This window comes from Pocillopora damicornis, chromosome 13 (assembly GCF_964200805.1).
Source record: "Pocillopora damicornis chromosome 13, jaPocDami1.2, whole genome shotgun sequence".
NCBI classification, from domain to species: domain Eukaryota; kingdom Metazoa; phylum Cnidaria; class Anthozoa; order Scleractinia; family Pocilloporidae; genus Pocillopora; species Pocillopora damicornis.
Window position 1 is genome coordinate 19681907 of NC_142682.1, and position 25809 is coordinate 19707715.

The following is a 25809-nucleotide window of genomic DNA, read 5'->3' on the forward strand; positions in this document are numbered from 1 at the left end:
CAGTATGAATCAGCACACTTCAACTAATTGCTTCCTACATGTATGCCTGGAGCAAGAGAGTTTATGCAGTCCTCAACTTGCCATAAGAAATTCTTTAGTTTTTTAATATGGAGATCTTACTGCAAGCATATCGCATCTGGTATTCAAGGATACAACACGAGCTTCAATCCAACCAGAAGAGCTTTAGATAGAGCAGACAATGAATTTGAACTGATCGGACCCAAAGCCTCTTTCCATGGGTCGGCCCTCAAATTGGAAGATGCTCCAAGACTTAAATTACCTGAGGTGATGTCCCGCGTAACGTTCCATGTACACTCGATCAGATCTTCTTATTTATTTAGGCCACAAATCAATCATATTGCAACTAACACCTTGCAACAGCTGTTTATTAAAGAAAAAATTATAAGTAAATCCCTTAGTCTGTAATTTTGGAAAGCGGGGAATTGAGTCTTCTTTGTGGCTAGGGTTGGAAGGGTGGGGGGGGGGGGGGCAGGGGAAGAAGATGAAATTGATGATTGCCAGTCCATTCCAAATCTTAGCAGGAAATAGTGGAACCATTACAACTAGTATATAAATAACTCTTGTTTTATTTCATGTGCCAACAGGTTGCTTTTATTGGAAGAACAAGTGTTGGTAAATCATCTCTCATAAATGCAATATTGAACAGGAAAAAGTTTGTGAAGACATCAAAGAAGCCAGTATGTTTTTTTAAACCTATTTATATATTCACTGTCTGTTTTCTGAGGGTGTTAGCATGAGTATTGATTCAGCATCTACAAAAGTAAAGGAACAATTCCACACCCTACCTTTAGTAGGTATTGCTAGCTGCTAATTAAAGAGGTCTAAATACTGTAGGCCTTGGTGGCTTCTTGTGCAATGCCTACCTCCGCTTCTGTTTCCCTACCAATCTGGAAGGAGAATCGATGCCATAGTGTGCTTCAATAAGTCATCAATGTAGAATGCGACAAGGAACCCATTGTTCTGCTTGTGTTTTTACCTCATTCCTGTCATTCATAGATCTTCCAACTATATCTAGAGGAAAAATACAGACTCAAAACAAATTATTTGAACAGCTGTTCATTGTTTTGAGCCAACTAATTTCAAGTGGCTGTTACACTTTGAAGACATCTTTTTTTTGCTATTACTTCTGTTTTAAACTTTAAATCCCTCTATTTTCAGGGACACACAAGACTTGTTAACTTTTTCAACATCAATTCAAAAATGTACCTAGTGGATCTTCCTGGCTATGGATATGTGGAGGGTCTGGGAAGCAAGCGAGGAACTGAACACTTTGTCAAAGTTGCAGAGACTTACCTGAGAGAACGAGCTGGAAAAGAGTAAGTTAAATGAGATAATTGGCATATAATATCAATTGTTGAGAATCAATGGTTCTTGGGGTTTACTGCTCTTGACCTGTGTAAACTTTGTAAGAGCAATGTGTGCTTAACAACTCATCACAAGTGGGTGAAAAAGGAACATTCAGATTTTATTAACCATTTAAACCCTTAGAGTGACCAGCATCTAGTTTCTCCCTACAATAGTACTACTGAATCATTCATTTAAGATCATGAGAATAAAGAAAATGATCATCAACTATAGGAGCTCTTGATTGTTGAACAAATTCTCCTTGACAACACCTTAGGAAATGTAGAGAGAACAGTATGGAGAATATGCATACTGATGTTAGGGTGTAAAGGGTTGAGATAATTCAAACAATGATTTGTTTCAATTTCAAAGATAGATATTAGTCTATCTTCTAAGGTGGACTCTCTGTTGAGCTTGGTCATTGCTTTCTAATTGTGCAAATGTCCAGGTTAAAATTGTCCTGTGCAGAGATAGAATAGGAAAAAAGTTTAATTTTGAGTATAACAATGATTTTAAACATCTGTTACTGACAGGAAAAACAGGTTTTCTTGTAGGGATTTGATCTTCTGGCTTCCTGAATGATTTTGCAGTCAATGCATAGATACACAGAACAACTTACCCCTTTAAGTCCCATAAGTGATTGACATTTTACTTCTCCCTATAATATCCATAGATTATCAAGCACACAGGTAATGAGAATATTCAAACTTATCAGATGAAAGTTATGTTGATCCAAAACCATATTGTAATAACTAATTTATTGGGGAATGTGTTGCAGCTAGAGGGGAAAATTAACAATCAGATCTTGGGAGCTAAAGGGTTAAACTTTAAGATATAGGTGAAATAAATCCAGCCCTCTGGTAACTTGCAATTTTATTTTCAGGTTAAGAAGTGTTTGTCTTCTGATTGATGGGAAAGTTGGGGTGAAAAAAAGTGATCTCATAGCATTTGAAATGATGGGAGAGTTTGGTGGTCCTTTTCAAGTAAGTTAGCTCACTGCTGTTTATGTAGTAGATTCAACAATGGACCAAGGATTATTTTGATTGACAGCCAAACATTTAAAGAATAAGGGTATGGCCAATGGTATTTACAGTTGTGGGAAATGGTAGTTTGTTTTATATAGTCTGTCATATTTTTAATTTTTAAATTTTCATAGCTCTTGTAACATCATTGTTTAGGTGATTTTGACAAAAATGGACAAGTTTCCCAAGCCAAGACACCAGGCAGTGATTGAAGAAGTCTACAAAATCAAAGAAAAGTTTTCACTAGACAATTGCTTTCCTCATGTATTTGCTGTAAGGTGAGATGACATATGAAAAAAAGACAATTACTGCAGTGGTAAGATGTTGGAAGGTTGTGCTGTTGCCTTTAGAGTTTAAGTAGGAGTCATCAGTAGATGAGCTACAAGAGGCAAATCTGCTTTTTATTTTTTTGGTTCTGCTGTCTTCATTTTCATGAAACTCATGCAACAGAACAGTAATGAAAACAAATGATTATATCATAAGCAAGTAGGTTGACTTGGTTTACCACTCTCTTATGAAAGTCTGTTTGTGGGATTAAAGTGTTTTTGCAGAATAAAAGTTTTTTTGAATAGAATGGAAATCTTTTTGCAGACAATCTAGATTTCTGAAACCAGAGCCATCGAGCATCCACCACCTCTTTTTAGAGCTCATTTTTACAAGTAGGCAACCAGTCATTTGCAGACACAACTCCATAGATCAGGGAAGTGAATTAACCCTTCAAATCTTAAGAGTAACCAGCATCTACTTTCTCCTTACAGTGACACTGCCAAATTGTTAATTTTGATCATGAGAATAAAGGAAATGATCTGCAACCTAAGAAGCTTGGATTGCAACATGAATTATTCTTTGCAATTAAAGGAAATTTAAGAGAGGAGTATGGAGAATTTAGATACTGAAGTTAAGGTGTAGAAGATTAACAACTTCCAATTTATTTTTCAGTTCTACAGAAAAAACAGGATTATCAGAATTGAGATATTTCATCAGTCTAAATGTGGGCTTAAAAAATAGCCAAAATTGGTGAACAAAACCAAGCCAATGAATGGAGGACTATCAGATGTACCTGTCAGAGGAGCAATCTTCTATTCAGGAAGTTGTTATATCGAAAAAGTGCGTCATCCATAGAGACATAATAAAATAGGGCTTAATGAGGATTAAAGCTGAGCCACCACATGCTCTTAGGTTACAATGAGGAAAAGTAAAAGGAAGCAGCGCATTGAAATATTTGTACGCCAGTGGATGAATAATTTAGGGATGAACAAAAGGGATAATCTTAAAAGGGGTATCCCGTTGAGTGTAGCTTGCAGAACATGTGCCATTTTTTTGCGGTTTTTTTTTTTTTCAGGCAAGTGGAAGCGAGTGCGAGCCGAGTGTCTCGCTTCCCGCACACATCTCTAACTGGCCCCATCTCGCCTGAAAAACGCAAAAACACGGCCCCTGTTCAGGAGGCGAACCGAAACGGGCTTACAAAAAGACAAAGGTTTTATGCACCAAAAATTGGTTCATAATTTCATCATAAGAAAAAAACAAAAGCACTGCACGAATAGTTCTCGTCAAAGCCTCGAAAATAATATCAGTGAGAATAATCAAGGCTCGTTAAACACATTCCGTACAAAACATACTTTAATCAGCCTTCGTTAACGGTGGCGCTCATTTTCTACTAATATAACTTTGTTGTTGTATTTTGCGAGTGGAAGTCATCTTAATAATACCAGATTAAGATCGTATAAAAACGAACCCAGGTTGGTCCCCAGGTTAATGTCCTCCGTCGATTAAAAAAAACAAAAATAAAGAACAATTACAGATACTAAAGGACTATGACCAATGAAAACGTTGAGAATTAGTAACACGAGAGAGATATAACGTAATAATGAAAACGTATGGGAAAAGAGCTTTAAAACCCTTGAAAATCATTATTGAAGTTTTCAATAGATAAATACTGTCCTTATTTCGTCTTCACAGAAAACTCAATAAAGTTATTAAAAAAAACTCTGAACTCGTCTAAAAGCATCTTCTGCATGTAACATGTCTTTCTGAGTCAAACCTCTTTCTCTCAAACAATCAACTAAAAACACGCTACTGCTATATACACCTTCCACTCACACTTGGATTGATAATTTCAAGCCTTATTTCAATAAATAAATAAAATGTTCCCTAAAAAATAACGTCTTCTCTCTCTCTCTATCAAACGTACTCTTCGTCCTTGTTCTTTCCAACATTCGTAGAATCTTTCAGTTGTGCAATGTCTTTATACACTCCTCGAAGATTGTGATACCTCAATCCCCAGTTCAACACATCGTCCCAGTTGAATAAGTCTTTCTTGCTATTCGTTGGTTTATTATTTAAAGCGTTTGGTAAAATTTCATCATCACTCAGATTTAAAGTACTTAACGATCCTCGGTTTGACGCTCGTCCCTCGTTCGGCTTTCTCCTCGGAGTACTCTCGTTCTCCTTCGCATCTCCATTGACCAGCTTAGAGAATATCATACTACCTCGTTCATTCTCATCTCGGCTAGGTTCATCGTTGTCGTATTCAAACTCGCTACACGTAAAAGTATCATCGGAACTCTCACTTGAAGTGTCGGGAACTTCGAGAACGCTCGACAACTTACCGATTGTCGGGGCGTCTTCGTCACTAACTGAGGACACTGCATCAAGTAAGCTTCCCGATGGTGCTTGCTTTCGAAGTCTCTCGATCTCTACTGCTGATAATCCCCGTGGCTCTTGGCGGTTCAACGAATGGTCTTTGAAAGTATTAGGATCATATTGGTAAGACACTTCACTATAGCCGAGGCTCGCTACTTCAATATCGTAGTGTTCAAGTCTTTCAGAGTTGTTATCGTCCGACCTGTGACCGGCATCGGAGAGGTCCGCAGGTTCGTCGCTGCTCGAAGAACCCAGCGAACCTTTCCGAAAGCGTCTCGAAGATTTCGTTGGCTGTGTAGTTGGCACGCGCAATCTCGGATCCAGGATACTTCTGGATAGCGGTTGCCGCTTGTCCGTGCCATGCCTAAAGTGAGGGTTCGGAATTTTCCGCTCGCGATTCCTTGATCGAATATTTGTCGGTGCCGACCGTAAGAGCTCCTTTTCCAATGGCGTACTTCGATGATTAGGGGTTCGTGACAGCCTTGAGATATCTCCTAGATCAGCAGGCACCTCCTTCAAGGCCACGTCATTGCGCATGATAAATTCCCCGTCGGATTCAGAAAATCCTGGGTCGATTTTCTCCTGGGATCTCGTAAGTTTGATCTGATAATCCTCAGGGGCTCCGACGTTGTGTATCACAATGTCCTTGCCATTCTGAAGGGTAGCCGGTCGCAAATCAGTCAACGACTTCTGACTCGGATTACGAATGACTACACCGCTGTCATCGCTGCTGTGCGAGGGAGATGTTCTCTGGGAAGCATCCTGCACATCTGCAGCCACTTCAGCCCCGGTGACAGCCGCGTCAAAACCCTCTGCTACCGTCTTGTCGTTAGCCTTTTGTCGCCGTCGATACCGACGAGCTAAAATCACTGCTACAATGATAAGTATTACCAACACTGCAAAAAAAGCTATAGCTGCGATAACTCCAGTGCTTAGCGACTTGTCATCACCATCTCTGCCTCTTTCACCTGGGGTTGCAGTGCAAGCTCCGATCTCTCCGTTGCACATACAAGTGTAGTTACCGTCCTTCTGCGGCTGGCAGGTCCCATTCCCCACGCACGGATTCGGTTTACACTGCTTGTCGCTGATACAGGTTGCTAGTTCCCATTCTTCGAAGCAGTAAGGTTTACTGGGGTCTGTGCAGATGACAGAGGAGCAGAAACCGCCGCCATCACACCCCTCGCCGACTGAACCGCCTTGAGAAGAAATTGCAGCGAACTTGTTGGGTCCCGAGAACGACACGTGTAAACCGTCGATGTTTAAATCTTCCATGCAACCGGAGAAATTTGCCAAGTTCAAGCCCGACATAGACGAATCGTAACCACCAAGGAACCAGATCCTTATGTTCTTACCAAGAAAATCGTGTGCTGAACTTTCGAATGACTTTGGATGAATATTACCGTCTAGCGTGACCGTCACGCTCTTATCAACATGAAGGACAGTAACATTATGCCATTCGCCATCAGAAACAGTGGAAGATTTGACTTCAAAGCTTGCGATGTTACCCCCGTTTCCGAAGCTGTACTTGAGATTTCCAGATTTAATCTTCAAGAAAGTAACAAAAAACATCGGCGTTAATAAGGGCTGAGTGTTTTCAAGCAAGAAGTAAACAAAGCAATGCTGTACTTTGCTAAAAAAAATTACTGCAGGGACGCCGCCATTTATAAAAAAAAACGTAGTACCGTGGAAGAACTCGCAAACCTATAACTCACGATCTTCAAACTGCTGCCTTCCATGTAAAAACACAACCAGAAGCTATGCGAAACAGTGGGAACGCAGTCAATTGCCAGCATGGGAGGATACCGGAAAAGTGATTTCAAACGAGCTAATTAGTAATGTCATGTCACAAATTGAGTCAAAAAGCCCCCACCCCCTCAGTCCCCTAGGGGTTAAAAAGGAAACTTATTATTAGTTAAAAAACTGATTAGTAACTCTACAGAGGTACGAAAGAACTTTATTGCGAACTACGGACAAAGAAATTTAAACGGCAACAAGCGCATAACAGTGTATGGCATAGGTGTAGGCGGCTTTTACGCTAATTGGAGTTAGGTACCTTGTCAGAAAGTTCTCATTCAATGGGGAAAAATAAAAAAAATGTTCAATCAAAGTCATTGCCGATAGAAAATTAGCTTACCTCCAACACAGTGTAGCCAGAGGACACAGTCGTGGTTGAATCACTGGCGAGAAGGAGAAGGCTGTTCATGTTCCGAGTGCGGAATCTGAATGAAAACTGTTCCTGGTTGGAGGACACTGTTCTTCTTCTCCGTGAGGAGATTCCTTCTTTTTCTTTTCGCTGCTGCTCGCGACGGTAACTGTCCTTAAACTGCAGCACTAGGAAGCTATCCGAGCTAAATTTCACTGGTTGTACCACTGTAATAAAGAAGAAAAACGAACAATTGAAATCGATAAACAATGAACTAACAATAACTTTTCCTTTCTCTCACTGCCTTGCGAAAATATTTCCACAATTGTGTCGGATTGTAGTTCACGAATAATCGCCAGGATGAACTGGGTTTCCAATAAATGTAAAGAAAGCCCCTACCATACAATGAGGCTTAGCCCTAGAGAGGCACTGAAAATGGTAGCGTAGGAGACGAAAACTAAGAAAATACTAACCACTCAAAAATTCACATTTTTTTGTGTTTTCGTTACTTGCGTAATAAGAGATTCTTTGCCAGAACAATCACACCAACCTTTTTCGCAGTTCCTTCCACTAAATCCTTTCGGACATTCACACACGTACTCAAACCAATAATCAACACACGTCCCCCCATTCTCGCATGGGTTTGCAGCACACTGGTCTAACCGCGGACAGCTGTCAATGATGCCATCGGACTCCGTGGCAGCACTTGGCTCCAGTTTCTTGCCGTTGATGAACACATTCCGCATACAGCCAAGAAAATCATCAGTCTGAATGTGTTTGCCCGGGTGATCCAGGGACTGATCGAAGTCCTTTATACCACCAAGAAACAACGGCGAGTTGTTCAAGTCTAGTTTCCTTCGAGGCAAAAAGATCACTAGTTAAAATCCGATAAAAATGTCTGCAATTAAGCCAAATGACCTTCCAACCGCAGTTTATCCTGGTTTCTGTAACAAGGAGCAACTAAGAATATTAATGCTCCCCCCTGGATGCCACTCCACCGCAGGTTACCCCCACCCCTCCCCCTGTATTTTGTCAGGCTGCTCTAACATTTTGCTGGTACCCAGTTACACTCCTGCGCGGAGGGAGGCACTGTAATAGTTAACTGTTTTCCCAAATAACAAAACACCATGACCAAGCCAGATCTTGAACCTTGAACTCTCGACTCGGAGTCCATACCGCTGACCGACAGGCCATTGCGTTTATGACGAGCATTCGCTAAGCTTGTGGCCAAATATATTCTCAGAGATTAACTTAAATCTTCAATAAGCACCGCATGTTCGTACAATCTCTTTCTAAGAAATTTTTCCTTTAGAAATACTTACTCTAGTTGTCCATCGGAAACCACGGACACTGTGCGGGACGAATCAACAGTGACTTTACCTTCCTAGATGGGTTTAAACAAATGTCGGTTTAAAAATGTTAACTACAACGCAAACACACAAGAAGAATGAGCGCGCGAGGAGTGTTTCTTTGTCTCCTGTAGAATCACGAATTTTTCGCGCTTCTTAAAAAGAGTTCTTTTATAATTATCATACTGACACCATCAGGTGATCTGCGTATAGATTTTTCTCTGAATGGTGAAATTCGTTTCGCACACAATGTTGGAAATGAAAAAGGCAAACTGTGGTAGTTCGCAGGTCCAACACTAAAACATAATTTCTCTTGACTGATCGCCACATATTGACAATAAATTAGTGCTGAGACTTTGTCATCTCATCAGCCATACGTCTTGGGGTCTTAGTTGATTATTTGGGTTATTCTCAGCACATGTCTTCGGTTCAATGTACTGGTATAGTGAGGAGAAAGTATATTTTGAGCACTCAAGCAACCGCCACATACCTTCCTGTTTCTTATAATTGTGACTGTGTGCCATTGTCCGTCGTCCACAGACTGACCAGCTTCCACCACAACTGCGCTCCTGGAATACCCGAGATTAAACGACATCTGTATCTTACCACGGAGAATCTGTATGGCTATGAAATCGGAATCCAAGCGGTACTTTCCGTCCGAGTTGTAGAGTAACAGCCCTTCGCTCTTGGAGGTAGAAAACTCAATAGTGATGTTATTAAACTTTCCTTGCTGTTGGCTGCTAAGGGTTGGCAGTTTTAAATACGACACAGATTGAAAGCCAATACAGGGGCACCAACAAGCCTTCCCAGAGGCGCACGTGCACTTAGGCGGGGACCAACTTGAAGGCGAGGACACTCGACAGAAATCGTACCCAGACGAACAGTTCTTTCCCAAGTAACCAGGCTTACAATGGCACTGGTAACTTCCAGCCAGGTTTTCGCAGTGTCCGTTGTTCTTGCACGGCTTATTGGCACACTCATTGATGTCACTGGCGCAAGTGGGTCCATTAAATCCAGCTGGACACAAACATTCGAACGAGTGGTCCCTATCCAAGCAGGTAGCTCCATTCTTGCATGGTTTGGAGCTGCAGCCTTTCACGCTGATCTCACACCTCTCTCCTTCGTAACCCGGTTTGCACACGCAGGTAAAGCGCCAGTCATAATCCACAGACAAGAACACCACAGGCACTGAGGTCAATGTGCTCGTTGTTCCTCGAATTCGAATGTAACTTGTGCACTCGCCGCCATTTTGGCATGGACTGTGAGCAGTGCAGGGAGTGTAGTCGACCTGTTTGATTTGTACTTTACCATTTCTCTCTATATCAGGTTTGTTTTGGCTTAGCAGGTCAGAGAGAGTCTCTCGTACCATGTACAGACCGCCATGTGCTTTTTTCACAGCAATCGACAAATCGACAAAATCGCCTGCAATTGACTTCACACTGAATAGCTGAGAGACATGGCCTGCTGGAAGAATGCGGTTGATGGCATCAATGAACTTCTGATAGGATTGTGCAAGGAAAGTTTCTGGAGATGAATTCATCACTCGCACCGTTACACTGTTGTTGATGGTTAACGAGTTGTAGGCGACAAAACGCACTTTAACATTGTATTCAACAGCAGATCTTCCATCAGATCCGTTCACCATTATGTCCAGTTCAGCACTTCCGTCGTATCTCTTGTTTGTACTCAATATACAGCTTCCCGGAGTGAATCTAAACAATCCTTCGCTATCCCGGATGATCTTGCAGGTCAGTTTGTCGTCAACATCCGGGTCATTAGGTGGGACGTTAGCTACTAGCCCCGATGCAAAGCTGTTAAAGCTATTCACATGCACCACACGTGAGGTTGCTTGGGGTGGATTGTCATTCACATCCTGGACAAGCATCTGACAGTGTGACACAGCCTGGAGCCTCGGAGAGCCACTTTCCGTGATCCTGATCGACAAATTGTAGGAAGAAATCTTTTCGCGGTCCAGCTCAGCTGTGGTTGTGATCTCACCACTACTACTGCTCACCTGGAACTTTCCATAGTCAGCACCATTGATAGCAAAAGCGTATGGTCCTCGATTTGGAGCAATATCTCGATCGTGAGCCTGCAGTGTCACCACTGTGGTACCAGCGGGTTGGTTTTCCTTGATCATACCCGTGCAGTTTGAAAATAAGCGTGGCGCATTATCGTTGATGTCATCAACCTTGACATTGACAGTAGCGTTGCCTGACATGGGCGGCCGCCCTTGGTCTGTAGCACTTACAGTCAAACGGTAGTGAGAAATAGTTTCTCTGTCTAACTTCCTTGCTGTTGTTATCGCACCAGTGGTTTTATCGATTTCAAAAGCATTTCCAGTATTACCAGCCACAATTCCATATGTTATCCCTTTCGGCTGCTTGGTTATATCATCGTCTACAGCAGTGACATTGGTAACAAGTTGACCGGCAGTTTGTTCTTCCCTCACTCGGGCGTTATATACAATTTGCAGAAACCGGGGAGCATCATTAGCGTCCGTGACAGTTACGATTACAGTTGACAGATCGCTGGTATTAGGTGTCACATTCGTTTGTAACGCGTTCTTGACGAGAATACGAAGGGTGACGACACCAGCTTTCTCATTGTCCAAGCCTCCTGAGACACTTAAAACCCCGGTTGATCTGTCGAGCTTGAATCCCTGGTCTTTACTTTCACCGACCAGTAGAAACACAATTTCACCATCGGGTCCTTTGTCCAGGTCAGTGGCGTATATCTGTGTCACAGACTGCCCAACCGGTGCGTTCTCGGCCACAGAAGCCGTAAACAATGACTTGTTAAACTTGGGTGTGAATTCATTAACACTAGTGACGTGAATGAAAACTTTGGCCATTGGTTGTGAGATTAATGATGGTGTACCCCGATCTTTGGCCATGATGGTCAACTCGTACAGCCGTTGCACTTCATAGTCGAAGATAACCTTGCTCTTTATTTCCCCGCTTCCTGAATTTATTTCAAACGAGCCCAGTAATGCGGTGTTGGAGATGCTGTACTCGACCTGTCCGCTGTCACCAGTGTCAGGATCTCGTGCCGTAACAGTAATTATCAGCTTTCCAGGAGCTGTATTCTCGGGTATATATCCGTGGTATTCCTCAGGTGCGAAGACTGGTCGGTTATCATTTGCGTCTAAGATTGTTATTTGAACAGTGTGCTTGTCTGTGCGGGCAATTTTCCCTCCGTCAGAAGCCACAACCGAAAGTAAAAATGTTTTGTGAACTTCATAATCCAGCGTCTTAATCACATAGATTGACCCGTTCTTACGACCAATTCCAAAGAATCCCGGCGGATTACTGCTATCGATGTGATAGGATACTTGACCATTCGTTCCGGTATCCTGGTCTTTGGCTTCAACTTTGACAACTTCATCCCCAACAGCCTTTGTTTCCGATATGGAAAGAACAGTCTGGCCAGGTGAAAATTTTGGAGCGAAGGCATTGACTTCGACAACTTCCACGTAGACGTTGGTAAAACTTTCCTGAACTGGCTTTCCTAAGTCTTGAGCTCTAACCCTTACGTGGTATAAACCTAGGACATTTAACGTTCCACCCACGGTAACATTCCCACTATCTGCATCTATGTTGAATAATGATGTACCGTTTCCACTGACTGCCTCGTAACGTACACGCGCATTGGCACCGTCATCCCGATTATCGACCGCTTGCACCTGACCAACCGTCTCGCCGGCCGTTGAACGAACAACGGCGAATAACACATACGATGAAGACTCGAACACCGGAGCATGGTCATTGATATCGGTCACCTCGATCACAACATTAACTGTTTTCTCGTGGAATGGCGTATACGGATTCCATGCTTTCACTGTCAAATTATAGAAGTTATTATTTCCAGAAGCACTTGGCTTGTGGTATATTAGTTCTCTGTAAAGGCGAAGAACACCCGTCTGGCGGTCAATTGTGAATGCATCGCTTGCAGGTGACGGAAGAATCGAGTACAAAATCTCAGCGTTGGTGCCTAAGTCGTCATCAGTTGCACTCACATTCAAAGCCGGTGCTCCAACTGCAAACTTTTCGGGGATTTGGTGTGTCACAGGATCTGAGATGAATCTTGGAGGATTGTCATTTACATCTAAAACAGTCACAGTGAAGTTGGACATGGTTATGTGTTGTGAGTCACTCACTCTGACTTGTAGAGTGTAGTGGGATTGTTTCTCCCGATCTAAATTCTTGCCCAGAGTCAATCTACCGCTGTATGTATCAAGACCAAAAGTATTGCCTGGATTTCCACCGGCAGTGAATCTAAACTGCAAACGAGTGCTGACCTGAGTGGTGTCGGCATCGTGAGCCTTAAGCAATGCCACCAAGCTTCCTACAGTGGTATTCTCGTAAACAGATGCAGTCAGAGGATCTTCAAAAAGAGGGATGTTGTCATTAATATCTTGTACGTTAATTATCACAGCGGCTTCGCTTGCCAAGGATTTGTTTGCCACGTCTTCAGCGCGAACCATAAAAGTGTATGAAGAGATATTTTCACGATCGAGTTGGATTTTAGTGGAGACACGCCCGTTCTTGGCTGAAATTTTAAAAGCTGAACTAGCCTGCATGCTACCCGGGACCAATTTATATTCCACCTTGGCAAAAGCCAAGGAATCTGCATCAGAGGCCGATACCCACAGCACTGTTGTATTTATTGGAAGTTCCTCGCGAATGTCCGCTCGATAAATGTTCTTGCTGAACACTGGGAGGTTGTCATTTTCGTCTGCGACATTTACGTGAATTTTCACAAAACCTGAAAGTGGTTGGCTGCCAGATGCCTTTGCACCGACGATCAAAGTGTAGTTTGTCCGTTCCTCGTAATCCAAAGGTGACTTGATGGTTACGTCTCCACCAAGTTTGCCAACTTCAAAAGCATCTCCAATGTTCCCTGCGGCGATAAAATACATGATGTGACCGGTGGCATTTACAGTTACCAATTTAGTGCCCACTGGTGCATGCTCAGAGACTGTTATCGTCTGGTCCAGGTGTTGAAATACTGGTATTGTTCCTGTCGCCACATCAATTTGGACTTTAGTAGACGCAGAGCGTTGGGGAGCGTTGACATTAGTAGCTTTTATACCAAAGGTATATGAAGAAGGACTTTGGGGAACGTTTTGAGCCACAGAGACAATACCTGTCTTGGGTGCGAGATTGAAGACCTGAGAAAAACCACTCGTTATCGTGTACTCTGTTTCCGCGTTAGGGCCTATATCTTGATCCGTAGCAGACACCATCATGATGAAAGTACCTGGAGGGGCTGCTGGTGCTACTGTAGCGGTGTACAGATTGGAATCAAATATTGGATCATTGTCGTTCTCATCTTCAACGGTAAGATGTAACCACGCTTTCCCTTCTCGACTTGCAATCCCTCCATCAGTGGCGAGCACTTCGAGCTCAAACTCTGGGTTAAGTTCACGATTGAGGCGAGCGGTGGGTTTGGTTGTTATTTCCCCAGTATCACGGTCAATCTCAAACCACCCAAAACTCTTGGACAGAGAGTATGTAATTTTTCCGTTGATACCCGTATCAGCATCCGTTGCAGTCACTTGGAACACACTTGTACCTGCGGGAGCATTTTCTTTCACTGAAGCTCTCAGTTTGTCGGGACTAAACACGGGAGAATTGTCATTTTCGTCATCCACTTTTACGATGAGTTCAGTCTCTCCTACCCGGGAAGGAGACCCTCCATCTTTAGCCTGGACCCTCAGTTTATACTCTTCCTGTTCCTCTCTATCCAAAGAGACCCTGAGTCCTATTTGGCCAGTGTTGCTGTTGACAGTAAAGACACCACGTTCGTTACCTTGGACGATACTGTAAGTTACACTGCCGTCTCTGCCTTCGTCATTGTCCACTGCCCTTAAAATGATTACATTGCTTTGTAGCTGGTTTTCAGTAACATGTCTCGTGTAAGAAGGTTCAGAGAAGGTGGGCGTGTTGTCATTGACGTCGCGCAAGAAGATCGTCAAATCTCGGTCTGCAAACATGGACGGCACTCCTCGATCAGACGCTCGCACAACAACTGTGTAATTGGGTGTGGTCTCTCTATCCAGGGACCGAATGGTGCGGAGGATCCCATTTCTGGGATTTATCTCAAAGCTTCCATCTCCACGTCCTGCCACGACACTGAACGTCACTTCTGCATTGCTTCCTTCGTCGTCATCTGTGGCTGAAAAGCGGGCAACTTCACTTCCTATTGAAATGTTCTCATAAACATGCACTTCAGGTGGACTAGGCTTAAAGACCGGTGCATGATCATTGTAGTCATCAACTATCACAGTCATCTCAAATTCTGCGCGCTTTGCTGGAACACCCATGTCAGTTGCAACCAATTTTATTACGTATTCCTCTTGAATTTCGCGATCCAACATTCCAGCGACTCGCAGCACACCATCACTCGAACCTATAGTAAAGGGAACCAGACCATTATTGGCGAGACTGAAGCTAACCTCGCTATTACTTCCAGCGTCCAGATCGACTACGAGAACAGTTGTGACAACATCACCCGTTGAAGCATGCTCAGACACATGACTGATATTACCGGATATAAAGTAAGGGATGTTGTCGTTGATATCACCAATATCCACCGTCACGGTAGCTGTGCTGGAAAGTTGTGCCGAAATTGGAACTGCTTTGTCTCTGGCCAGGATGGTGAGAAAGTAAGAGCTCTTCTTTTCACGGTCGAATTCTTTAAGGTTGTAGATAGTGCCATTGGGATGAATAGAAAAGGTGCGGTCATCATCTCCTGACAGAATTGTGTATGTAAGAAGTGCATTGGAGCCAAAATCTTTATCAGTAGCTGTAACAGTCAAAATATTGCAGTGGATTCCAGTAGCTTCTGAGACACTCACAGAATACGAACTTGGATTAAATTGTGGAGCATTGTCATTTTTGTCCAGGATATTCACATAAACTTCAGTGTAAGCAAACAAAGATGGGTCACCCTGATCACTAGCTGAAATATTCAGGATATAGATTTCAACTTCTTCTCTGTCAAGCCATTTTGCAACCTTTAAATTGCCACTGATTGGCTCCACTGAAAACACATCCTTGTGGTTACCTGTTAAGCTGTATCTGATTCTCCCATTTGATCCACTGTCACGGTCTGAGGCGCTGACTGTCCCAAAGATTATGCCAACCGCCGTCCCTTCCTGAACATTAAATGAATAGAAAGGACGGGAAAACTGTGGTGCATAGTTGTTAGCAGGAAGGACTGTCACTACAACACTGCAGCTTGAGAACCGTTTAGGTGATCCACCATCTGTTGCATTCACAGCTAACCTGTACACAGCTTTGGAACTCTGGTTAAGTAGTCTAACGGCGGTTAGAACACCAGTTAAGCCATTTATCTGAAATACATTACCATCATTACCACTAACGATGGAATACGTAACCTTCGCATTTGAGCCAACATCTTCGTCGAGAGCAAAAACAGTAGTAACACTGACACCCGGTGATGTGTATGCCTTTACACTTGATCTGTAAACATTTGACACAAATACAGGGCTGTTGTCATTAGTATCATTCAGATAAATGTCAACTGTGACATTTCCAGTCTTAGGGTTTTGTCCCGTCAAATCAACTACATATACAGTCAGCGAAAAAAGCGAGGTAGAAAAACTCTCACGATCAAGCTCGAAGACAGTTGTGATTTCGCCATTGTCAGGATTTAAGAGAAATGAACCATTGCTGGAGTCAGAGGTGATGTAGTACTTGATCTGTGATCCAGGAGCAACTGCTTTGACTTTAGTCACAGATGTCCCATTGCTGGCATTTTCTAACACAGAGGTGCTATAGACTGCCTGGCTGAAGGCAAGGTTACTGTTTGGTCCTCCTTCCTTGAACACTGTTACTACAGCATCTGTGCTACGAGATGGTGATCCACCATCTGTTGCTGTTACTGTAAAGTGGAACACATTCTTTGAAGGTAACCTAGATCTCATGGATAACTTTCCTGTGGTGATATTCACTTGGAAAATATTGTCGACATCTTGCGTGATTTTGTAGGTCACCAAACCATTTGTTCCAGAATCCTTATCATAGGCTGACAGAGTTGCTATCACATCATTGGGAGCTTCATCACCCTTCACTACAACAGCTGGTGCAGTCACAAACCTGGGATTATTGTCATTCACATCCTCTACAACAACAGTGACCTCTTTCGTTGCAGAAAGCTGCATCGGAGCACTTGCATTATCTATTGCCCTGATTACAAGTTTGTAGAGGCTGGTGTGTTCACGGTCAAGTTCTCGTTTTGTGGTAATCACACAAGTGTACGGGTCTATCTCAAATGCCATTTCTTCTGTAGGTGTTTGGCTATCAATGCTGAATGTTATGCGGCCACGTTCCCCACTGTCCTCATCAGTTGCTGAGCACTGTCCAATCTGCTCCCCAGCATTGACATTTTCTTGAACTCTGATAGTATTTATTTTATCAACAAACACAGGAGCTTCATTGTCATCAAGGACATTCACTGAAATTTTTGACATTGCAGACTGGGGTGGATTCCCACGATCAACTGCCGTAATGTTCAGGGTGTAACTCCTGGTTCTTTCAAAGTTCAGAGACTTAGTAAGAAACAACTCCCCTGTCAAGTGGTTGATATCAAAGACAGCCTCTAAATTCCCAGAAGCAATGGCGTAGGCAATCTCAGAGTTGACCCCTATATCTCTATCTGTTGCCTGAACAACGGCTATTTGAGAAGATACGGGCAAACTCTCAGAAACATTCACTGTGGCAAACTCCTCCGTGAAGTTGGGCTTGTTGTCATTAGCATCACCAACAATAACTTCAAGATACTTTTGAGAGAACAAGGAGGCATCTGCAATATCTGTGGCCTGCACAGTTAGACTGTAATGATCCATCTTTTCTCTGTCAAGTGAGCTGTTAAGGAATAGATTCCCACTAAGTGGGTCGATCCAAAACACTTCGGATTTGGGTTCATCCACAATAGAGAAATTAAACTTAGCATTATCTCCTTCATCAGGGTCAGAAGCTATCACTCTGTAAACAACTCCTAATCCAGAAAACTCTTGGACTGTGATATAAGCCACTGAACGGCGAAACTCTGGAGGACTATCATTCTGGTCCTTAACAGTCACAACCACTACTGCAGAATCTTGCTTGAGTGATGTGTCACTGTATTCTGCCTTTACCAGGAAAGTCAACACATTCCTTCCACTTTGAGCAACTAGCTCTTCACGATCAAACATTCCTCTTGTGAAGATTCGTCCTGTATCGGAGTCCACCACAAAATCATCATGAGCCTCAACAAGAGAAAAAGTTATTTTCTTGGTTTTCAAAGAACCATCTTCATGAAGAAGTAGGTGGCCAACAGTAGTTCCGGGAAGTTTGTTTTCAAGAATAAAAAATTCAAAAGTGTTATTAGCAAATATGGCTTGATACTGTATTGAGCTCTTCACATTGATAGTCACTGTAATGGAAGCTTTGAGAGGTGGAGTTCCCATGTCAGTTGCAGAAACAGATATGGTAGATGTGCCATTTGCTCTGCTGAGCTCCTTATTTACGAAGAGTGCACCATGAGAAGAAATTCCAAACAGTTTTTCTTCATTGCCTGTTGAATCAATTGCATAAGTTAATGCTCCATTGACACCAGGATCTGGATCAACCGCAATAACAGGAAGAAAATGTTTTCCCACAGGCAAATCCCTGGGGATATCTGCCACAAGGGATGACAACAAAAATTGTGGGGGATGATAAGTGATAATCTTCACAGTTAACATGAAGGGAGAGCGAAGTGGAGGAGCTCCTGCATCAGATGCAAACCCTTGCACAACATAATCAGAATCATCAATGTTGGTTATCTTCTTAGACAGGGAGATCACCCCTGATGTTGCATTAACCTTGAAGAGTCCATTACCATCAGCAGTCAACTGATAACGAACCAATCCATTCAGACCAGCATCTTCATCAGTAGCAGATGCCACATAAATTTGTTTGTTCACTGACCAGTTAGCATCAATGGTCACTTGAGCACTAGGAGATTTGAATACTGGCTGGTTGTCGTTTCTGTCCAGAATGTCTATCTCCACAGATGTGGTTGCTGACAAGAGATAGGCTTTTGCAATCACACTTAAGACATAGTTTGCTTTCTTTTCTCTGTCCAAAAGTCCATTGACCATAATAACTCCACCAGAACCATCCACAGTGAAATGGTGTTGTGGATCACCAGAAATGATTTCGTACTGGATGCTGCTGTTGTTGTTGTTTTTTGTCGTAGCAATAACTTTTCCAACATACGTCCCAGAAGGGACATTCTCATGCACTGAAAAATTGTAGATGCTGTGCTCAAATTTAAGAGGGTCATCAGATTGTACCTGCACAGTGATCTCAACAGTGGCTGAAGTTTTTGCATAAAGACCGCCCAAGTCTTGAGCAGTGATGTTCAGCTTGTAAAAACCTTTGGTGAGAGGTGGTGATGATATAATCTCCCCTGTGGAGCTATTTATGGAGAAATTACCATTATTCCCAGCTGCAATGGCATAGATAATCTGTGCATTTGTTCCATCATCAGCATCTGTTGCCATCACCTGAGTGATAACTGTGGACTGTGCATTAGACAGCACAGTTTCCACATAAGTAACAGGATAAAATACTGGATGATTATCATTATCATCATCAACATTCAAATGTATTAAAGTTGATGATGACAGTGGAGGATTTCCATGATCAGAAGCCTTCACCGGAATAGTATAGGAGCTTTTCATCTCCCGATCAAGTCTAACTTTGGTAGTAAGAACACCAGTGAGAGGATTAAGGCTGAAGGTATTCAGTACTTGTTGAGAAGCAGAATCAATTTTGTATGTCACATTCCCATTATCACCACTGTCATCATCTGTTGCATTCAATGTCATAATAACAGTTCCTGGCCTTAAATTCTCAGCTAGTTTTTCAAAGTAAGCACTCCTAGAAAAAGTTGGCTTGTTATCATTCACATCCTTAATTGTTACAGTTACCACTGTGCTGCTATTAAGAGGTGGTGATCCACTGTCCTTGGCGAGCACAGTCAGGGAAATCTGCTTGGAAACTTCTCTATCCAGAGGCGCAGCAGTGCTGATAAGACCTGAGAGTGAGTCAATTTGAAACCAATTCAAAGAATTACCGCTTAGAATCGAGTAAGAAATCTGACCATTAGAGCCTCCATCAGAATCTGAGGCTTGAACGGAGTAAACTGTACTTCCATTCTGTGCAATTTCACTAATTGATGCTTGGTAATTCAACTTGGGAAATGTTGGTACTCCATCATTCACATCAACAACAGACACCAGCACATGAGCAGATGCAGAAAGGACAGGTTTTCCTTTGTCTTTCGCAGTCACTGTGATATTGTAAGTTGCAAACTTTTCACGATCTAAAGAACCCTTGGTCTGTAGTTTGTACACGGAGCCTATGCGGTTTGCAGAAAAGACAAAGCTCAAAGCAAAACTACCATTTGTGTTTGAAAGAGACATCTCAAATTGGTCATTTGAAGGGTGAGGATTATCAAGATCTCGCACAACGACAGTTGCAATTTCTGTGCCGTTTTCAGACGCCTCAGAAACTTGAGCATTCACATAATATATTTGTATTGTTGGTTCGTTTTCGTTGACATCCTGTATAAAGATATGTACTGTTGTCTTGTTTACATTCGCCTGTCCTTCTTCAGGTTTGTCTCTGGCGAAAACTTCGAAGATATATGACTTTTTAAGTTCGTAGTCGAGATGGTGGAGTGTCCTAATGACTCCAGAGGTGGCGTTTAATTTAAACATGCTTGCATCATTGTTCAGATTGTCTACATCGTTCACGAAATAATACATTATTTCACCGTTTAAGCCCTGATCCAAGTCTGTTGCAGTCACAGATAAAATCTCTACGCCAGCTGGAGTGTTTTCATCCAAGGTAGCATTGTACAAGTTACTTGTAAACACAGGTTTGTTGTCATTTAAATCCAAAATTGTAATATTCAACAAACAATAAGCATGCAGCGAAGGTCTTCCTCGATCGCTTGCAGAGATGTTCAACTCGTAAAAAGCTACATCCTCACGATCAAGTTTTCCTTGTGTGATTATACACAACAGGGAGTCATTGCATTCGGTATAATTCCTACCGAGTCTGAATTTCCCAGCTTCGTTGCCGGACACAATGGCATAGTCTATGATGGCATTTTGTCCAGCGTCCTTGTCAGTCGCTGATACTAACGAAGACTTGGTTCCAACCGCAACATTTTCCCAAAAATTAACCGGATAAACTGAAGCAGAAAACTCTGGCGAATTGTCATTGATATCGCCAACATGTACAAGCACGTCGATAAGTGTTGCCGAGGACGACGAACGAACTTGCAAAGTAATCGGATTTTTGCTCAATGTCTCTCGATCGATCCGAGATGCTGTACTTATGGCACCAGTTTGAGAATTAAGCGTAAACCGCGATGGATTTCCTTCAAATGAATATGTTACTCCTGGTGAAGTCTTAATGGTCCCAACAGGAGCTCCAGGTGCTAATTCTTCTTGAACTTGAAATACGTATTGTTGAGCTGAAGCAGAGTTGATTACTAGACAACAACACACAAATGTCCATAGTAGCGTTCGAATTCTGACTTTCGGTTTCCCGACGGTTTCTTTAACCATAATTTGCTGTATAAGACAATTCCGTGAGCCTTTTACTTGTCATGATAATGAAACTCGAAGAAGAGAGCCAAAGGTGAGAGCTCCCATCGCCTCAAAGTCTGGAGTCACTACAGTAGAATGATTATACAGAAACCGTTAGCGGACTTGCACTGCGTTACATTTCACGAAATACAAAAGCTTTGCCACAGTTGTTCGGCATTCTAGTCTGAACGCTTTAACAAAGTATCGGCTATTTCCAGCGATTTCACGGCATAGATTCAAACAACGATATCTTTGGCACTTCCTTTCGACTCAAAGAATGATAAAACTTGCGATTTAACCAAATATATTAGTGGCACGACTTATTTCCACTTCAACCTTAGACAAAATTTATGAGAGTAGCAAAGTCACCGATGAATAAGAAGCTGTCAATCATTACTGACGCGTAACAACCGAACAACACAAGTGGGAGGGCGCATGCTAAGGCACGTGACCAATAGATAAATTATCTAAATTCCTTACTTGTCACAAGTAAATAAACTTATTTCTAAGGAGGAAAATGTGGAATTCAAGCCTTGTTAACATTTTTATTGAAATTCAACAAATAAATTTGCTTGTCAGCGAATTTCCCTGCACGTAATTGCTCGTGAGCGCGCTTTTCCGGAACTAAATAGTAGGCATTATCTGTGCATAAATCGGTTGTGTTTTGTCCCAGGGGGCGGGTGAGAACCTGAGTGCCTATCAATTTATGTCTCGCGAATGAAAAACAGTAGGCGCAAACAACTCTATTGTCACAAAAATTGAAAGATTGGATTCCCGGCGTAATGTAAGACGTATTGTGCGCCATGACCTCTACCCTCTTGAGGCCAGCGAAGAAATAAAAACATTTACTTCGAACGAGATATTTAACGCACGATGTTTAGGTCTACATAGACCACCGACCATGTAGTAGATATTACCAGTGACCTCGAGGCGATCTGTGCTCTGCATGCGCCAGCTCTGCGGACAGGCAAATATTTCTGTTCTAAAGCACTTAATAAATCAAGCTCTGAAGCAAGTATTCGGAGGGTTTAGAACTTATCACTGTTAATAAAAACAATTATTTTCAAAGAAGGAAAAATAAGCAATCTAATTGGCTAGAAATACACGTCTAGCTGGTAAATCAGATTAATTACTGATTTTCTTCCTTCCAGCGGTTTTAACCTCGCAGCGGATAATGTGCCGTGTACTCATGAAAATGCTCAATCAATCTGCTCGCTTGGGGCCAATTAACTGACGGAAACTGCTTTACTGAAGGACTGCTCACGAAAGTCACGAATAGAAATTAAATGATTCTTGATAAAATATCACACGTTAGCGTGATCAGAGCCTGGAAAACTACTGTTCAATCTCCGTGGCCATCTTAAAGGCTCGTCTCGAAAACTAATCTAGTTAGAATAAACTTGGAAATTTGATAAATGCGAAACTTTCGCTCATATTATCGGCATAATCTTGTTTTTTCTTCAACTTGAGACAAAACTGACATACTCAAGTTACGCTCGACCTATACCTTTTAAACAATTGACCCACAACAAGGGGATTTTTTCGAAAAACTCTGCTGAATGAGTCCTTGGACATTTTTATTCAACACTAAAGGTAATACACGCATACCACAAGTAACTATATAACTTTATGTATTGTTATATTGCTATAAGAATCATGTTTGAGTGGCAAGAGTTCATCTGACGTCAGAATAAGATACAAATCGTATTAGTGGTTTTTTGAAAGATACCTTGCGCAATCAGTTAAATACTGTTTTCTACAGTTGGACTTTGGAGTTGCCCTTTTTAGGCTGGAAAATAAGCAGGACAATTGCCATTTAAAAGGAATGTTGAGAGATTGAAAATTCTTTCCTGTTAGCGTCAAATTTTTTTAATTGTGAATTCCAAATTTTATCACTGGTTTTGAGGCAGTTTTGAATATGTGATAGAAATTTGTAAAACGTCTATTTCTTGTTGGCGTCAAATGTTTACTTATGAATTTCAAATTTGATCACTGGCTTTAAGGCAGATTTAGGTATGAGATAGAAATCATAAAACGTCTATTTCTTATTGGCGTCAAATGTTTACCTGTGAATTCCAAATTTTATCATTGGCTTTAAGACAGATTTGACCATGCAATAGAAATAAGCAAAGCGTCTATTTCTAGCTTAATAATTGCTGTTCAAACATAAACTGTGAACGAATATAGATGGTTTCGTTCACGTTACAGTAATTCAGTTATTTTGTTTGCTCAAGAGCTTTGATTGTTCAATGACAGTGTTTGCTTGTATTGACGGCTTACATCGACTCTTAAACGTTGATGGTTAAAACTATCAAGTATGTATGCGTCTATTCTGCTTACTTTTAGGAACGATAAAACGAAAGAGAAAAACGTTGCAAACTGAGAATTACTTTGTTTCCTTGGATTTCCGATCCTAAAGCCCGCATCTTAAATGGTCTGAAAGCCAGAGGGGAGAAGAATACTGAAAAAATCCTCCTCCTCTCCAAAGTCGATGTTAAACTATTGAAGCGTTCGCATTGGAGCCACGTGCTGTCCACGTGAGAACCAAATGCATTTTGTCCAAATCCCATCTTTTTATCGTAAGACGATACCTTTAAGAAGCAATCCCGGATTACCACAAAATAAACGTGACCTCCTCAACTATGTGTCAAGATATTTTAAAAAAGCATCAACAAGGGACACGCATGAGTTATTAACTACTTTTTTTAAATGAAAACTTCACTAGCTTCGATCCCACTTTGGTTGAGCTTTCCGTCGTAAATCATACTTCTCTCAGTGAAAATGTGAAAAGTTTGGCTGCGCACGCGTAGTGGGCGGCGAAAGATCTCGGAATGCGCTAAGTAAGACTTTCCTTCGTCGCTATTTTTCCCACTTTGAGACTTATTTAGAGCTAAGTACCGCGAAGTCAGCTGAAATATTTCAAACTAAATGAACGACAGATTTTTCTGTGAGAAACTGAAAACTTTCGACGACCATAACTAACAAAACTGAGGAAATATTTTGCTTACCTTCAAGAGACAGATTATTTCTTAATAATGCGTGATTATTATCCAGTAACATGTAATATAATATTACGATACCTTTTTTTATCACGTGCGCTGAGTGCCTGAGGAAGTTTTTGGTTTTGAAAGTTCACGAAAACAAAACTGGATCGATGATGATTTTACTGTAGAGTCAGCGGCAAAATTGATGTCAAACACTTAAACATACCTGAGCTGAGCACAAACAAGCTGCAGTGACCTTGTATTTTCCTTAAAATGTCCCAAAACCTGATTTATAGCGAAAAAACCGAAAATGACGCAAAATACATCAACAAGTCGTCTAGTAAACTCTCTGTGATTCACATAGAACGAATATGTAATCACGCAATTGTGAATTCTCAAGAATAAAACGGTGTCCGGGAGTTTACACGGCTGTCGCGTTTGCCATGTAAAGGTAGCCTAGATCTTGTAACAGAGAATGTCGACTGAGTAAGCTTGCATGACATGAGGACATATTGCTTCGTTAATCAGTTGCTTCATGTTGGTTCTGCGGTGAATGAGTTCACGACGGTTGGGCGAATGTTGCTTTCGCTGATGATAACATGCCTCGAATTCTCAGACAATTTGGTTACAGATCGGAGTTCGACCACGCGATTGGACATAATTACAAAACTGATCAATCTTACTGACAATTAAAAATATGTACTTCTGTAATCTGAACAGCTATTGATAATAAGAAAAATTAACCTGAAAATTTAATCACGGAGACATTCTGATAGAAGCTCGAATATTCCGTTTCACCAGACAGATCTTTTTTTTTTGGCGGTTAGGATTGTCAATAACAATGTTATTTTTTTATTTTTTTATGTAATACTTGTATATTGATTATAGCCAGGAGGCTATAACTGGGAAGACAGGATATTTAGTTCAGAGGTTTTTCTTTTCTGTGTCAAAATTATTTTTTTAATAAGTTAAAGTTATTCATACGAAAATCATACCTCGACCGAGTTTGAGGCGTCGAGCATTTATTGTCACAAAGAAGTTTACGGAAACGAATCCTCTTGACTATTTATTTATAAAGTAATCATGGTGTCTACAGTTTAAATAAGATAGACAGTTGTATACATCCAATATAGTAAGCTGTTATGTAATATTAACGGTCTGTCGCCAGTATATTTGCCTTGAGATACTTCACTGCTTCTCGTTCATTTCCGAAATCTGTTAGTATCTCAATGATAAGTCAGAACAACTAACAGTTTGCTGCATAGGATGTGGATCTTTCAAGGCACCACTTTTCACTCTCGTTTGTCCTGTCATCGGGAGACCTCAGCAAGAGGTATGTGAACAATTCGTCTTCCAGAAGACAAACAAAGGTCACATTTGGAATCCACGATAAATTTTTTGCGCTGAAATCTTTGTCTGTATATGGTTGTTGAATACAATATCCCAGCACGCTTCTTAGCAACGTAAAAATAGAGGCATAAAAAAGATTTTCTTCTTATCTCGCATACATTTCAATGGGAAATGCCCTCGGAATGAGATCCGCAAGCTCTCGCTTCAGTTACAGTCTTTCAGGAGCCAAAAAAAGAAAAAACACGGTCTCGTTTCAATTTATCGTGGTTAGTTGCTGATCGGACATGCGATAACT

At 41.6% G+C, this 25809-nt stretch overlaps 2 protein-coding genes across 3 annotated transcripts; one reads left to right on the forward strand and one right to left on the reverse strand.

Moving 5' to 3' along the window:
- Positions 1–3543, forward strand: LOC113686735 (uncharacterized). Of its 2 annotated transcripts, none has more exons than XM_027204400.2 (6): positions 1–285; positions 606–698; positions 1180–1337; positions 2249–2348; positions 2544–2665; positions 3327–3543. In XM_027204400.2, exons 1-6 carry the CDS (start codon positions 43–45, stop codon positions 3406–3408), a joined length of 798 nt encoding a protein of 265 aa, XP_027060201.2. In that variant the 5' UTR covers positions 1–42; the 3' UTR covers positions 3409–3543. The 2 variants fall into 2 exon arrangements, with proteins under 2 accessions (XP_027060201.2, XP_089047653.1); XM_089191527.1 differs by having other exon boundaries at positions 18–309.
- A 446-nt stretch (positions 3544–3989) lies between these two features.
- LOC113686719 (protocadherin Fat 4) lies at positions 3990–24648 on the reverse strand. Its single transcript, XM_027204377.2, has 6 exons — positions 24391–24648; positions 9013–21266; positions 8496–8557; positions 7724–8028; positions 7165–7400; positions 3990–6575 (listed from the first exon to the last, which is right to left on the reverse strand). Exons 2-6 carry the CDS (start codon positions 21157–21159, stop codon positions 4569–4571), a joined length of 14757 nt encoding a protein of 4918 aa, XP_027060178.2. The 5' UTR covers positions 21160–21266; positions 24391–24648; the 3' UTR covers positions 3990–4568.
- Between the last annotated feature and the right edge of the window lie 1161 nt (positions 24649–25809).